General features: G+C 43.0%; 1 protein-coding gene across 5 annotated transcripts in view; it reads right to left on the bottom strand.

Moving 5' to 3' along the window:
• Positions 1–17,166, bottom strand: part of PRDM5 (PR/SET domain 5) — a 357,820-nt gene that overhangs the window by 245,653 nt on the left and 95,001 nt on the right. Inside the window, exons 1-2 of one of the 5 annotated variants that reach the window (XM_055587591.1) lie at positions 5,234–5,389; positions 4,505–4,585 (exon numbers count right to left, since the gene is read on the bottom strand). The exons of 1 other annotated variant lie outside the window; for it this stretch is intronic. Coding sequence is in view for 3 of the 4 variants with exons in the window: in XM_055587587.1 (XP_055443562.1) it covers positions 5,995–6,087 (93 nt within the window). In the remaining variant the exon portion in view is untranslated. Of the gene's footprint in view, positions 1–4,504; positions 4,586–5,233; positions 5,390–5,994; positions 6,259–6,646; positions 7,657–17,166 lie in introns of those variants that run through there. 3 more of the 5 variants (XM_055587589.1, XM_055587587.1, XM_055587590.1) reach the window with 3 other exon arrangements.

The raw sequence follows: 17,166 nt of genomic DNA, 5'->3' as shown, positions 1-17,166 counted from the left end.
CCATGGACAGAGGAGCCTGGTAGGCTCCTCTCTCCATGGGGTGGCAAAAGAGTGGGACATGACCTGGCGAATAAACAAGAAGAAGAAAAGGAAAGGGCACTCCATAATGGCCAAAAAAGAAAAAGAAGTCCCTTCCATTTCTTCTTCTTGTCATTTTATACACTTTATAGCAAAAAAAAAGGGGGGGGTGGGGCATGCAGACAGCAACAGCAGCAGAACCAAGCCTACAAAAACAAGATATCTGCCAAGGAAAAACCTAGGAGAACAAAGGTGGAACCAGGGTATTAGGCGACTTGACTGCAGAGACCCTCCCCCGCCCCTGCCCCCCTACTCTAGGAAACACCACACAAAAAGGGATGGGTCTAGAAAAGGATTAAAGAATCCAATTGGTAAGGGAATTCCAGATCAGTATGATGGATGCACTGCGAGTAGAAGCCTAGCAAAATCCCCCAAGATCAGTACAGGTCTACAATAAGATTCTCTGAAATCAACACGACTTAAATTGCAATTTTTCAAAAAATAACAATTATTATGCAAGCATAGGTTCAGTTCAGTTGCTCAGGATACCCAACTCTTTGTGACCCCATGGACTGCAGCACAGCAGGCCTCCCTGTTCATCACCAACTTCCGGAGTTTACTTAAAATCATGTCCGTTGAGTCAGTGATGCCATGCAACCATCTCATCCTCTGTCATCCCCTTCTGCTCTGGCCTTCAATCTTCCCCATCATTAGGGTCTTTACACATGAGTCAGTTCTCGCATCAAGTGGCCAAAGTACTGGAGCTTCAGCTTCAGCATCAGTCCTTCCAATGAATATTCAGGAATTATTTCCTTTAGGATGGACTGGTTGGATCTCCTTGCAGTCCAAGGGACTCTCAAGAGTCTTCTCCAACACCACAGTTCAAAAGCATCAATTCTCCAGCGCTCAGCTTTCTTTAGACTCCAAGTCTCACATCCATATATGACTGCTGGAAAAACCATAGCCAAAAGCCTCTTGATGAAAGTGAAAGAGGAGAGTGAAAAAGGTGTCTTAAAGCTCAACATTCAGAAAACAAAGATCATGGCATCTGGTCCCATCACTTCATGGGAAATAGATGGGGAAACAGTGGAAACAGTGACTGACTATTTTGGGGGGCTCCAAAATCACTGCAGATGGTGATTGCAGCCATGAAATGAAAGACACTTACTCCTTGGAAGAAAAGTTATGACCAACCTAGATAGCATATTAAAAAGGAGAGAGATTACTTTGCCAACAAAGTCCGTCTAGTCAAGGCTATGGTTTTTCCAGTGGTCATGTATGGATGTGAGAGCTGGACTGTGAAGAAAGCTGAGCGCCGAAGAATTGATGCTTTTGAACTGTAGTGTTGGAGAAGACTCTTGAGAGTCCCTTGGACTGCAAGGAGATCCAACCAGTCCATCCTAAAGTAGACCAGTCCTGGGTGTTCATTGGAAGGACTGATGCTGAGGCTGAAACTCCAATACTTTGGCCACCTCATGTGAAGAGTTGACTCACTGGAAAAGACTCTGATGCTGGGAGGGATTGGGGGCAGGAAAAGGGGACAACAGAGGATGAGATGGCTGGATGGCATCACTGACTTGATGGACATGAGTTTGGGTGAACTCCAGGAGTTGGTGATGGACAGGGAAGCCTGGCGTGCTGCAATTCATGGGGTCGCAAAGAGTGGGACACGACTGAGCGACTAAACTGAACTGACCACACGGATCTTTGTTGGCAAAGGAATGTCTCTGCTTTTGAATATGCTGTCTAGGTTGGTAATAGATTTTCATCCAAGGAGAAAGCGTCTTTTAACTTCATGGCTGTAGTCACCATCTGCAGTGATTCTGGAGCCCAAAAAAATAAATGCCTGTCACTATTTCCACTGTTTCCCATCTATTTGCCATGAAGTGATGGGACCGGATGCCATGCTCTCAGTTTTCTGAATGTTGAACTTTAAGCCAGCTTTTTAACTCTCCTCTTTCACTTTCATCAAGAAGCTCTTTAATTCTTCTTCGCTTTCTCCCATAAGGGTGGTGTCATCTGCATATGTGAGGTTATTGATATTTCTCCTGGCAGTATGTCTCGTGATTCCAGCTTGTGCTTCATCCAGCCCAGTGTTTCTTATGATGTACTCTGCATATAAGTTAAATAATCAGGGTGACAATATACAGCCTTGACATGCTCCTTTCCCTATTTGGAACCAGTCTGTTGTTCCATGTCCAGTTCTAACTGTTGCTTCCTGACCTGCATACAGATTTCTCAAGAGCCAGGTCAGGCGGTCTTGTATTCCCATCCCTTGAAGAATTTTCCAGTTTGTGGTGATCCACACAGTCAAAGGCTTTGGCATACTCAATAAAGCAGAAATAGATGTTTTTCTGGAACTCGCTTGTTTTTTTGATGATCCAATGGATATTTGCAATTTGAACTCTGGTTCTCCTGCATTTTCTAAAACCGGCTTGAACATCTGGAAGTTCACAATTCAAGTATTGCTGAAGCCTGGCTTGGAGAATATTGAGCATTACTTTACTAGTGTGTGAGTTAAGTCCAATTGTATGGTAGTTTGAACATTCTTTGGCATTGCCTTTCTTTGGGATTGCAACGAACACTGACCTTTTCCAGTCCTGTGGCCACTGCTGCGTTTTCCAAATTTGCTGGCATATTGAGTGCAGCACTTACACAGCATCATCTTTTAGGATGTGAAACAGCTCAACTGGAATTCCATCACCTCCACTATCTTTGTTCGTAGTGATGCTTCCTAAGGCCCAATTGACTTCACAATCCAGGATGTCTGGCTCTAGGTGAGTGATCACACTGTCATCATTATCTGGGTCATGAAGATCTTTTTGTATAGTTCTGTGTATTCTTGCCACCTCTTCTTTATATCTTCTGCTTCTGTTAGGTCCATACCATTTCTGTCCTTTATTGAGCCCATCTTTCCATGAAATGTTCCCTTGGTATCTCTAATTTTCCTGAAGAGATCTCTAGTCTTTGCCATTCTATTATTTTCCTCTATTTCTTTGCACTGATCACTAAGGAAGGCTTTCTTATCTCTCCTTGCTATTCTTTGGAACTCTGCATTCTAATGGTATGCTGCTGCTAAGTTACTTCAGTCGTGTCCGACTCTGTGCGACCCCATAGACGGCAGCCCACCAGGCTCCCCCGTCCCTGGGATTCTCCAGGCAAGAATACTGGAGTGGGTTGCCATTTCCTTCTTCAATCAAATGGGTATATCTTTCCTTTTTTCCTTTGCTTTTCGCTTCTCTTCTTTCTACTGCTGTTTGTAAGGCCTCCTCAGACAGCCATTTTGCTTTTTTGCATTTCTTTTTCTTGGGAATGGTCTTGATCCCTGTCTCCTGTACAATGTCATGAACCTCCGTCCATACGTTCTTTAGGCATTCTATCAGATTTAATCCCTTGATTCTATTTCTCACTTCCACTGTATAATCATAAGGGATTTCATTTAGGTCATACCTGAATGGTCTAGTGGTTTTCCCTACTTTCTTCAATATAAGTCTGAATTTGGCAATAATAACATGCAAGTATACATGTTATAAAAGTGTACTAAAACATCTATAACTTCCAACTTAAAAACCTAAAATGAGATTCCAAAATTTGTTCAGAATAAAGAACAAAAGACTTTTACGTAAGATCCTTAATATAGCTGCTAAAATATTTTTTCTCAGATCCTTAAGATCTGAGGCCAGAGTTCCACCTAGTACAAGGTAACCTGAAACATATTTAAGCATCAGGAAAGTATATTTAAACAAGTAAGGGATGCACCGACATTCAGCTTTAGCTTTACAGCACAGCTAAAATCTGCCATTCAGCTTCAGCTTTAGACCTGTTTTTGGAAGGCAAAGGAGCTGAAACCTACAAGGTCATTTTTGGCATCAATAAACTTGCCCATGATCAATTACCTTACAACTGAGTATCTTGTGATCACAACCAAATTTTGTCACTAACAGTATATCATTTGAACTTATTGCAAACATCTGCAGATTCACTTGAAATACAGGCTAAGAATTCTAGTTATGACCTAGATGAAACCATGTGTTTTACATGTTGAAGTTACATAAACCAAGAAAACATCAGTAAGTACTGCAGTAATAAAATGCAGTAATATATAATTTTGGGAGCCGTTCACTCTACACCACAAAATAATTTAAAACTTCCAAATAACTTAATTCTTGGAAAAATCATTTGGAATAAAAATATCAAAAGAATATATATCAGCCAGCTCTTTCTAGAAATCTTAGTATGGCAAAATAAGAATAATTTAGTAACTCTAATATTTCTACAATTTTAGTTTATTACTAGATCCCTGGGTTGGGAAGATCCCCTGGAGAAAGAAATGGCAACCCACTCCAGTATTCTTGCCTGGAAAATCCCATTAAGAGAGGAGCCTGGTGGGCTACAGTCCATGGGGTCGCAGGAGTCGGACACAACTTAGCAACTAAACCACCACCATTAAACTACTGTTTAAGAACTATGCTTTTTAAGTACTTACATTCAGTCCTGAGACCTTCAAGAAAAATCCACTTGGGAATTTTCATGTCTTGTGAGAAAATTAAAAACAGAATCTCAACTTCTGTGAAAGAGCAGAAATGTACCACTTTAGCAAAAACACCTATCCAGATAAAGCACTGACACCTGCTTTTCACCTTGGAGCATTCTCCCACTCCCCTATTTATAAGAGTAAATAGGGGGTTTATCACTCCCAAGTTTACCCTGGGTGTTGCTTACAGGCCCTGCTGTCAGTGAAGGCCTTCTGAAGTACCTCTGCACCTTCCTTCACCTGCTCCTTAGGTGAGGGGGTGGGGAAAACTCATGCTCAAATGAAAGACATCCCTGTGTCTCAGGTGCATCTTGCGAAGCTCCTGTTAGCCCACTTTCACAGAACCAACCTGCTCTCGCCCAAACCTCACCCCTAACAGAGTTGGGGTGACTGGTGCTGGGAAGATGGCAGAAAAAGACCTGAAAACAACATGGGCTTCTTTGGACCAAGAAGCAAGGGCTTCGCCGCCTAACTCAGCAGGAAATTTAACCTCCAAGTCCTTCTGTTTTCTTCTCTCCTGCACGCAGATTAAAACTGTTCTCGCAGGAGTGTTAAGCCAGTGAAGCTACCAACAGAGATACAATAACACGTATGGACCCTAGCACCAAGTAGCTGCTCAGTAAACGCTGGCTCTCACTGTCCTGCGCACTTCAGCGCTGCCTCCTTGGTTTCAGATATTACCTATCCTCCGGAATGGCGGCTGTAACAGTCTCAGCAGATACAAAGGCTTGGTATTTTCCCGTAATCTCTCCTCCTAAGCATTTGCTTTCAACCTCCAGCATTTCCAGGCCATTCCCTGACCAGAACTGCCATGTGCTGGTCCTACTCACGTGTCTCTAAACTTCTGGAAGGAGAGAGGGAGAAAAATCCAGAAAAACTGAGAGAAAGGGGCCGAGATTCAAACATTATCTAGAGGGCACCTCCCAGAACTTACATTACACAGTTTGAAAAGAGGGGAAGAACTGCTGGATGCCAGTACGAGATGCTGAGGCCTGCGGTAACGCGGCGCTGTGGGCAGCGCCCCCACCCCCATCCATCCCCACCGGGAAAGCGAGGCGTCTCTGGTCACATTTCCACATCCTGAAGCAAGAAATGCGGCGGAGCTGCGTGCGCGCCCGAGAGACAGCCGCCCGCGCGTGCCTCTGCCAGCGCCAGGACACAGCCCCCCGCCGGGGCCGAGGCGGAGGGAGGCAGCATCCCGCCCCACTTCCTGCAGCGGAGGAAAGACATCTTGCCGCAGGGCGGCCGGCGGCGGAGCGCGCCCCGCAGCACCTACGTGGCGCCGCCGGCTCGGGAGGAGCGGGGCTCGGAAGCCGCCCCGCCGGCCCGGCTCCCCGCGGGGCTCCCGCAGAGAGGCGACGCGCGCGGAGCCTGCGGGCGCGGCTGAGGGGCGCGAGGCGCGGCGGGAGCGGGCGCGCGCGGGCCCCCGCCGGGTCACCCACCTTCCTCACGCGGCGGGCCGTGTAGAGCCCCATGCCGTCCTGAACGCGGGAGGACTTCAGGGAGAACCTGTCCGGCACGTACATGCCCAGCATGTTCCCGCCGCGCCGCCGCCGCCCTCAGCGCCGGCACCGGGGAATTGGGGTGCCGGGGCGGCGGGGAGAGGCCGGCGGGCAGGAGGAAATGGAGCCTCCCTCCCAGAATCCCCACCTCCCCGCCGACTCCAGGATCCCCCGCGGCCCAGCCCCTCCTCGTCCCGGGTCCGGCTCGGCCGCGAGCGGCGGAGGCCGCGGCTGCCACGGCGGGCGCGGGGGCGCGGGGACGCCGCGGGCGGGACGCCGCGCGCTGATTGGCCCGAAGTTAGCGGCCCGCACCCGCGCGCGGCGCGGAGCCTCGAACCCGGAGGCCGGGGAGCCGAGCCGCCCGCCCGCGCGCTGCGCCCGGCTGAGCGACGTGCCCGCCCTTCTCTGGCCTCTGGGGTTCGACTCTGAACTAGTGCTCCCAGTCGGGGGATTTTACACTCTTCAGATGCAAAACTAAATGGGTCTTGACAGAGCTGGGGCCATCCTCCAAAACAACTTTACAAGTTTCAGACCGAGAGCATACTTACTGCCTAACTACTGAGAGCAGTCCCTGAAATTTCAGCCCTTTTACCTGTGAGGTCCGCATCTTTGGTTTGCTGCTGCTGCTAAGTCACTTCAGTCGTGTCCGACTCTGGGCGACCCCACGTCATGCTTATTTCAGAGGCTTAAGCTCCTAGGGGAGTAATAAATACGTTGATTAACGTTCAGAGAAAAGAGGGTATACGCAGCCTGCAAGTAATCCATTTCAAGTTAACTCGAAATTTGTTGTGAACAATTGAAGTAATATTTAAATCCAGTTGAAATTAGTTCTCTTGTGGCGTCCTAATCCCTGGAAATTTCTTACACTTCCAAAGATAAACTATCCCCGTGTCTTCTCTTCCTGGAAAATCACTAGGCCAATTATGGATTTTCAGTCAAAATGTAAGATGGGGGAAATAAAAGGGAGTGACCAAACAATGGAATCTGGAATTGCAACCGTAAATTAACAAGTCGTCTTTTAGTGTTTTTAATAAAGTTAGTAGATACTGCAGTGGCATTCAGAATTTCAAAAGGATGTTTGTTTCTTCAGAAAGATTTGGAATCTCTGTACTCATTTGTCTGGATATTCTTGATCATTTTCTATACTGGGTTCTTCTCTCGGAAAGTATTCGATGTTCTCAATAAATATTGTTTCTTATAAACAGATAAAATAATAACAACTTTGACAAAATTAAAGGCACACTGTTCAGAAACACTCATCCGAATACATTTTAGATGTTTGGCAAAACTAATACAGTTTTTCAGGTTTAAAAATAAAATAAAATTTAAAAAAATAATTAAAAAAAATAAAAAATATATCTTATTGGCTTTATTCAACCAGTCATGATTTAGCCAACATCCACTGTGACTGAAAGAAAGGAGCTCTGAGGATCTATACAAAATGAAAGGCTTTTATGAGCAGAAGGGCTTAGAAACAAGGAAGTCATACCAGGCAAAAAACGGATTGACTATTGAAAGGTATCTTTCTTTTAGGTGATAGTGGGGGTCTATTAGGCATATCACCTAAACTAATGCTGATCAAGCACCTACCTATTGGCTGGCCAAAGCTCCCATTTTCTAGGAGAGCCAAAATTTGGGATTGTCTCAGTTTTGATGGAGAATTTAGTATAAGGAACTCCATTTGGGGCCTGTTGTCATGTTTTTCGGAGAAGGCAATGGCACCCCACTCCAGTACTCTTGCCTGGAAAATCCCATGGACGGAGGAGCCTGGTAGGCTGCAGTCAATGGGACCGCTACCAGTGGACACGACTGAGCGACTTCACTTTCACTTTTCACTTCCATGCACTGGAGAAGGAAATGGCAACCCACTCCAGTGTTCTTGCCTGGAGAATCCCAGGGACGGGGGAGCCTGGTGGGCTGCCGTCTATGGGGTCGCACAGAGTTGGGCACGACTGAAGAAACTTGGCAGTAGCAGCAATCATGTTTTTAGCGACACAGGTGAAAATGATTCCTGTCTTCCAGGATAAGGAAAACTTTGGAACATAAAGAGTCCTAATTTCCTAAGTCGGAAAATTTTATTAAAGTTCAGAAAAAGGTTTTTGAAAAAGCATCATGAAGAAAATCATGTTAATAGTGATATTTGGGAATTTTTAAGAATTAAATAAATTATGAAGAAAAAAAAAGACTGAAGGGTAGGTGGCTAGGGATGAGAAGAACAATTGCCTTAATCATTCTCTGAGTTCTGATCTCTTTGACCTACAGTTGAAGACATCTAACTTTTCACAGAGCTCTGTGCATTAACTTGGGCTTCCCAGATAGCACAGTAGTAAAAAATCCACCAGCCAGTGCCAGAGACTGGGGGAGGGGTTCAGTCCCTGTCCCTGGGTTCAGAAGATCCCCTGGGGGAGGAAATGGCTACCCACTCCAGATTCTTGCCTGGGAAATTCCATGGAATGGGGAGCCTGGCAGGGTACAGTCAATGGAGTCACAGAGTCAGACACGACTGAGTACACACATACCAATAAATAAACGAAGTTTGGGGGAAATTTGAAATTAGATGGCCTTGAAGCATGTGATATTGTTTAATAAATATGTCTTGATTAAAAGTCAACCCTGAGGGACTTCCCTGGTGGCCCAGTGGCTAAGACTCTGTGCTTCCAATGCAGGGGGCCCAGACTCAATCCTTGGTTGGGGAACTAAAGATCCCCTGGGTGCTGCTGTGAAGACCAGGTGCAGCCAAATAATTAAATAATAAATAAAATAAATAGTTTTTGAAAAGTCAATTCTGAGGATAATCCGAGATTTTCTAATTAGTCAATGGTGAGCCAAGAATCCCTTTGTTGTTTGTTCCTCAAAGAATCTGGACTAAGTAGGTTTTCCTGGAGTCCTTTCAGCCAGAGCGGGTCCACTGAACCCAGCTGGAACCAGACCACAATCCGGAGGTGACCCTGGCACTTTCCCCGGGGCACTCAGTCCCTGTCACACACAGCCTTTCAGCCCTGACCCTCAGGCCATCCCGGGGTTCTCTGCCAAATGCTCTACCATGTCTCTTTGGGCACAGAAGCTTCCACGGTTTCTGATTACTAGAGAGAAAAAGAAAAGTTTTCTGGACTTAATCTGATATAAGCCTCATTCACTGATGACCCATACTCTGGCATAGCTCCCGTTTTATTGCTGCTACATTTCTGGGGGAACCAAGTCTTCATCTTGAGAATGCTCATCTTTCTGAAAGTAGCTGTCTTTATTAATTAGGACGCAATAAAAAATAAATTAGTTTTTAAAGATAAATCTGAGAGTAATAAAATGAGAAACTTTCCAGATCATCTATGAATCTCTATCAGAGATTTTGTTACAGCTAACACATACAGTATATTTCATTAAAGGATGGAGTCTTCTTTTTATCTATCTGTTGGATTTTTCTGAAAATCTACTACGTAAAACATAGAAACTAGAAACAAAAGCTCTTAAAAATAATCTATCTTACAACACATAAAAAGGGATACATATTTGCCAAATCAAAATGAGCAATACTAACCGGAAATTTGATTTTGAAGCCCTTAAGACAGTAGTGGTAGAATGAGTCATTTCTTTAAGCTTTTGAAGCTAGAAGATGACCTTTCAATATTGTCTTTGAAAAATGGGAAATTAAAAGTCTGCTTTATATCAAGAGTTTAAATCCAGTCTTAAAAAAATAAGAAAATCAAAACATTGACATGAAACTACTACCATGTACCTGATTTACTTATTCTAGAAAATACTACACAATCTTGACACAAGAAAAATGACTCCAAATAAGTTTTTCCTTACTTTCACATTTGTTTTTAGAGGACATTTTTTTCATTGGTATGCCTAAATCAAGCTCTAGTTTTTTAATTCAAATTTGTATACTGGTGCAGGCCTTGTTCTTTTACTACAGGGGGGAGACTTAAATTATAATTCTGTAATAGTTAATTATTTTACCATACATACTATAAAATCTTTTCATTGTGTCTCAGTTATTAATTACTGTTACCAACTCTCATGATAGATTAAAAGCCTGATAGAAAAAAATGCAGAAGTTTGTTTATCTTTTGTCTTCTTAGAGTCAAAAGGATTGTAGTGAATGACTATAAAACCAAGTTGCTTGAGCAGAAAAGAATAAAGATGTATTTTTTGTGACTCAAAAAAAAGGAAGAAAGAAAAAAATCTTAAAAATAAAATCTAGAGATTGGTTCGGAGAAGGCAATGGCACCCCACTCCAGTGCTCCTGCCTGGAAAATCCCATGGATGGAGGAGCCTGGTAGGCTGCAGTCCTACAAGTCTGGGGTCGCTAGGAGTTGGATACAACTGAGCGACTTCACTTTCACTTTTCACTTTCATGCATTGGAAAAGGAAATGGCAACCCACTCCAATGTTCTTGCCTGGAGAATCCCAGGGACAGGGGAGCCTGGTGGGCTGCCTTCTATGGGGTCACACAGAGTTGGACACGACTGAAGTGACTTAGCAGCAGCAGCAGAGATTGGTTGCTGGATTCTTGCTCTGAAACCATCCTTTCCATAGCATTGATTCCATAGTAACAACAGTGCCATGAAAAGATGACACTGAAACCTGAAAATGTCTGCCCATTAAATTTTCTTTAGTCTCTCGATTTTGAATGATGACAGCAAAGATTTGTATGCAGTACCAGAGAAGAATCATAAAATTCTTCTCTGTATGCAGTACCAGAGAAAAACCATAAAATTCTTTGATTAGAAGAAACCTAGAAGTTTTGGGGACTAGAGTGAGTGATGTTGTAAAAAGAAAAGCCAAAGGACAAATCAGGGGTCATCTCAGCCACCCCCAAAGTTAGATGTTATTCATGGAGCAGTTATGGAAAGTGAAACCAAGAAGGATAATTATTTCCTACTATATGCCAGAAACTGGACCAGGCTTTTCCTATTCATTATCTTAAAGACCTAAAACAGTCCTAACATAACAGCCCTGCAAAGAAAATTTATTAGCCCCATTTTATACACAAGAGATAGGTGATTGATCTTACTCAATTTCATGCACCCATGAAGTGTTGGAGGTTAAAAACAAAAAACAAAAAACTCAGAACTGACTAATTCCAATGTCTTTGATCTTATCTCCAGCTAATTCAGTCTGACTCACTCTCTAGTGAGGCTTAGTAGCACCTCTGGGCTTCCCAGTGGCAAAGAATCTGCCTGCAACGCAGGAGACACAGGTTCGATCCCTGGGTCAGGAAGACCCCCTGGAGGAGGAAATGGCAACCCACTCCAGTGTTCTTGCCGGGAAAATCCCATGGACAGAGGAACCTGCTAGCCAAAGCCCATAGGGTGGCAAAGAATCAGACCCAACTGAGCCACTGAGCGCACACACGCAGACACACACACACAAGCACCTCCAGAACAAACAGATCTCTCCCTCTTTCTCATCTCTTTCATATCTCCTTTCCAGTTCTCCTCCAACGCCTCTAGATCTGAGCAGAAAATCTGGCCAAGGTCAAGTAAATAGTTACCCTGCACTCAGATGCTCCTATTCGATCCAAGTGACTGTGTCTAAGAAAAGACAGAGTTATGTGATTCTCCAAGGGGTATCTCTAGTCAGAGAGGACTCTAAGACCCCGCTTTTATGAAACGTTTCTCTGAACCTGACAGATATTTTGAGGATTAGCCAGTTCATAACCACAGCCTAGCTCATCCACAAATTTTTAATCCACAGAAATAAGATTTAAAAGAATCGGTAATTAACCAAAAAGAAATACCAATGCTCTTACATTTGTCAGAGCCACTCAATATGTTCTACTGGTTTCCTTTTCCCCTTGCTAAAATAAAACTGTTACTGAAACATTGTTAAAAATAGGTGGGTCACCTTAATACACCATTCAAATGAGTAAGGAGGAACTTAGTTTAAGTGATTATTTTCTATAAACTCTCTGATATAATGCAGGGAGTAAACACAATAATTATTATTATAATGCTTACTAACTCTTTAGTATGGAGGCAAAAATCAACTTTTTCTGTATAAAATGTTAATTTAAAATAAAGATCACACCTGAGTCCTGATGTCTTGGTGACCTCTCAGTAAAAAGGGGAGCATACGCAACTGATGATGTAATTCCCTACTGAATTGGAGTCTCCATAAGGCCTCCTCCTCTGCCCGTTGTCTCTTTTTAGATTTGGCAGATTGATGTTTCACATAGTATTTCATCATCAGAGAGGTAAGCTTCTAACTCTATCCTGTTATGCTGAGTATTAATGCAGTCATGGCAAATTAATATTGTTTGAAGATCATTAATTTTAGAACTTCCTCTGTTGTTTCCATTTACAGCCAAGTACCATAGCTGGACTGGAAGAAGCACAAGCTGGAATCAAGATTGCTGGGAGAAATATCAATAACCTCAGATATGCAGATGACACCACCCTTATGGCAGAAAGTGAAGAGGAACTCAAAAGCCTCCTGATGAAAGTAAAAGTGGAGAGTGAAAAAGGTGGCTTAGAGCTCAACATTCAGAAAATGAAGATCATGGCATCCAGTCCCATCACTTCATGGGAAATAGATGGGGAAACAGTGGAAACAGCGACTGACTTTATTTTGAGGGGCTCCAAGATGCAGATGGTGACTGCAGCCATGAAATTAAAAGACACTTACTCCTTGGAAGGAAAGTTATGACCAACCTAGATAGCATATTCAAAAGCAGAGACATTACTTTGCCAACAAAGGTCCGTCTAGTCAAGGCTATGGTTTTTCCAGTGCTCATGTATGGATGTGAGAGTTGGACTGTGAAGAAAGCTGAGCGCTGAAGAATTGATGGTTTTGAACTGTGGTGTTGGAGAAGACTCTTGAGAGTCCCTTAGACTGCAAGGAGATCCAACCAGTCCATTCTGAAGGAGATCAGCCCTAGGATTTCTTTGGAAGGAATGATGCTAAAGCTGAAACTCCAGTACTTTGGCCACCTCATGCAAAGAGTTGACTCATTGGAAAAGACTCTGATGCTGGGAGGGATTGGGGGCAGGAGGAGAAGGGGACGACAGAGGATGAGATGGCTGGGTGGCATCACTGACTCGATGGACGTGAGTCTGAGTGAACTCCGGGAGTTGGTGATGGACAGGGAGGCCTGGCATGCTGCGATTCATGGGGTCACAAAGAGTTGGACACGACTGAGCGACTGAACTGAACTGAACTGAACTGAACCATAGTAACATAAATTTACATATGGATGAAGAATATGTTATTTTTCGTAGCATTTTGGGTGAATTGAAGAAAATAATGTTCATCACCATTGGTTTACCTGCTTCAAAGTCTTTGTAACTAGCAATGGAATATGAGTGTCATTTATTTCTAACACATCAACATAATCTTCTGTTGCTGAAATAGGTCCATAGATCTTAAGGTTTTATATCCAAACCTAAGTTGTGAAGTATAATATTTAAATGGTAGATGTGACTGAAATAAGAAACAATGTTTTTTTTCTGAAAGTTACTAATACTGCTTTCCCTAAAGGTAATTTAAAATTTTTGTTGTAAAAAAGCTTGTCAACATACAGAAAACCAAATTGGAAGACTTCTGGCTATGTGATGGGTGTATTCTCTAGAGAAAAGGTACCAAAAATAAATAAATAACGTAAAAACAGCACTTATGCCATGGGGTCAGATGTTTCCTCCATGAACTATAATCCAGCCAGTGTTTGCACTGCTGTTCTCTGCCTGAGGAATTCAGTTATTGTAAGTTTCTGCAGCTGCGAAGAAAAAATTGGCATCATGCTGATTCCTCAAGTCATCATTTCTGAATGTTTCTGCAAAATTTTGCCACCAAGAACCTTAGGCCCGAAGGAAGCAAAAAGACTTTTTTTAAAAAAATCACACAGATCATGCCAGAGTTTGTGCTAAATTATATCGGCTACCCACAAAAAGAGCTTCTGAAAACCTCTTCCTCCAGACAGAACTGCCAGAAGATTGTCCCTCCATTGCTCCTGCCATGGGAACTCCCTTCCTGTTAGAAGAGCTTCCAGTCTCTCTGCTGGAGTGGTGAGGAGCCAGGGAGACAGCAAGAATTTTTGAATCAGGAAATCTGGAGTTTTGAACCACATATCTGAGACATATTAACATGAGACCATAGGAAAAGTTAATAACCCCTGGAAAACTCTACTTCCTTGTCTGAACAATGATGCTGACAATGCCTACTTTGCAGAGACCCAAGCACAAAATAGTTTCAAAATAAATGGAAGTTATTATCATCATGGATCAGAACTAAGCCTCATAGCTATACTTCAATGTTTTTCAACAAGCCATCTGGATTTTGCTAGAATTACACAGAAGTGAGTCTATGAACTTCTACTGTGGCACATGACAGACTCAATCATCCTTCCAGGGCAAGAAGGATGTCTTTAATATCTGTATAACACTCCTATAAGACAATACTGCTTCCACCGAGACAAGATGTATTGTAAAAATTCCTAATGAGAGCTTATATAAAACTTTTTCTTCCCTGGGTTCATGCATCCCTTTTGTCTCTCAAAGGAGGAGAAAATAAGCCTGCATGCATGTATGCTAAGACGCTTCAGTCATGTCCAACTCTTTGCGACCCTGTGGACTGCAACCAGCCAGGCTCCTCTATCCATGGGATTCTCCAGGAAAGAATACTAGAGTGAGGGGTTGCCATGCCCTTCTCCAGGTCATCTTCCTGACCCAGGAATCAAACCTCATGTCTCCTGCATTGGCAGGCAGATTCTTTACCACTAACACCACCTGGGAAACACAAAAATAAACCCACCAGTAGTTAAATTGTGTCAAATATATTTTGTCAGTTTGAAGTTCTTGGTTTTAGTCCCAATTTATTTAGAACTTCATAAATTCTTTGATCTTTAACTCAAATTATGTGTCATCCATTTTAAAAATAAATCTTTAAAATCATTATACCACCTCCCAGAGTATTGGAAATAAAAGCAAAAACAAATGAACGGAACCTAATTAAACTTAAAAGCTCTTGCACAACAAAGGAAACTGTAAGCAAGGTGAAAAGACAGCCTTCAGAATGGGAGAAAATAATAGCAAACGAAGCAACTGACAAAGGATTAATCTCAAAAGTATACAAGCAACTCAATTCCAGAAAAATAAACGACCCAATCAAAAAATGGGCCAAAGAACTAAACAGACATTTCTCCAAAGAAGACATACAGATGGCTAACAAACACATGAAAAGATGCTCAACGTCACTTATTATCAGAGAAATGCAAATCAAAACCACAATGAGGTACCATTTCACACCAGTCAGAATGGCTGCGATCCAAAAGTCTAAAAGCAATAAATGCTGGAGAGGATGTAGAGAAAAGGGAACCCTCTTACACTTTTGGTGGGAATGCAAACTAGTACAGCCACTATGGAGAACAGTGTGGCAATCCCTTAAAAAATGGAGATAGAACTGCCATATGACCCAGCAATCCCACTGCTGGGCATACACACCGAGGAAACCAGAATTGAAAGAGACATGTGTACCCCAGTGTTCATCACAGCACTGTTTATAATAGCCAGGACATGGAAGCAACCTAGATGTCCATCAGCAGACGAATGGATAAGAAAGCTGTGGTATATATACACAATGGAATATTACTTAGCCATTAAAAAGAATTTGAATCAGTTCTAATGATGTGGATGAAACTGGAGCCTGTTATACAGAGTGAAGTAAGCCAGAAAGAAAAACACCAATACAGTATACTATCACATATATATGGAATTTAGAAAGAAGGTAACGATAACCCTGTATGCGAGGCAGCAAAAGAGACACAGATGTATAGAACAGTCTTTTGGACTCTGCGGAAGAGGGCGAGGCGGGGATGATTTGGGAGAATGGCACTGAAACATGTATATTATCATATGTGAAACGAGTCGCCAGTCCAGGTTCAATGCATGAGACAGGTTGTTCAGGGCCAGTGCACTGGGATGACCCTGAGGGATGGGATGGGGAGGGAGGTGGGAGGGGGTTCAGGATGGGGAACACATGCACACCCATGACTGATTCATGTGAATGTATGGCAAAACCACTACGATATTGTAAAGTAATTATCCTCCAATTAAAATGAATAAATTTATATTAAAAAATTAATAAATAAAATCATTATATATTCCTGCAACAAGTATTTAACTCCTAACCAAGGACTGTGCCAAGCACAAGGAATATGTAATCCAAGTTATCAGACTTTGCAAATTAAAGGGTGCATGGAAATATCACTGTAACAGACACTACTTCAGGGTGAGACAAGGAGAAAAGGAGCCTATTTAATGTGGTACAAGAGATGTCCCATGGAGATCTTGCTTCTATCCAATTGCAGACAGTGAATTTGGGGGAAATAACAGCTTTCTGGGGCTTCCCAGGTGGCACGAATGGTAAAGAACCCGCCTGCCAATACAGGAGACCTAAGAGACCCGGGTTCCATCACTGGATTGGGAAGATCCCCTGGAAGACAGCAAGGCAACCCTCTCCAGTGTTCTTGCCTGGAGAATCCCATGGACAGAGGAGCCTGGCAGGCTTCAGTCCATGGGGTTGCAAAGAGTCAGACACGACTGAAATGACTTAACACATACGCAGCACAACATCTTCCTGACAAGGAGGCTTCAACATTATTTCTGTCACTATGGCCTTTATTTTACTAGTAGAAAGGGAAGAGAAGTCACCTTAGAGACAGAGCACCATAGTCTTGCATGAACACTGCAAGCATCCTGCAGAGCCTACGGGAAAGAAAAAAGCCTTTTCTGAGCATCAGCTGCTAACAACTCAGCTGCAACACACTGTTTCTGAGCAAGTACATGGGCAAAGAAGAGACTTGACTGCAAAATGCCTAAAAGTAGAAGTTGATGGGACATTTTAACTGTAACGAACAATTGTAAGGAACATGTGAAAGACGATAGAGATAGAAGAGGACTTAAAGTGGCCAGAGCTGATTCTTTATACATCAGGAAATGGAAAGACATGGAACAAATACTTGAACTCAACACATCAAGCATGTGTAGTAAATTGTACACATAGCCCAGGATATATTGGTGTGAGGACTAAACTGAAGACTGTTCTCATTAAAAGAATGAGCCCTATCATCTTAAACAGATCTTTCATTAGGTACTAAAAAAAATTCTCCAAAAT

The sequence above is a fragment of the Bubalus kerabau genome, chromosome 7 (assembly GCF_029407905.1).
Source record: "Bubalus kerabau isolate K-KA32 ecotype Philippines breed swamp buffalo chromosome 7, PCC_UOA_SB_1v2, whole genome shotgun sequence".
Lineage (NCBI taxonomy): Eukaryota > Metazoa > Chordata > Mammalia > Artiodactyla > Bovidae > Bubalus > Bubalus kerabau.
This window is presented reverse-complemented; position numbering and strand designations above follow the sequence as displayed.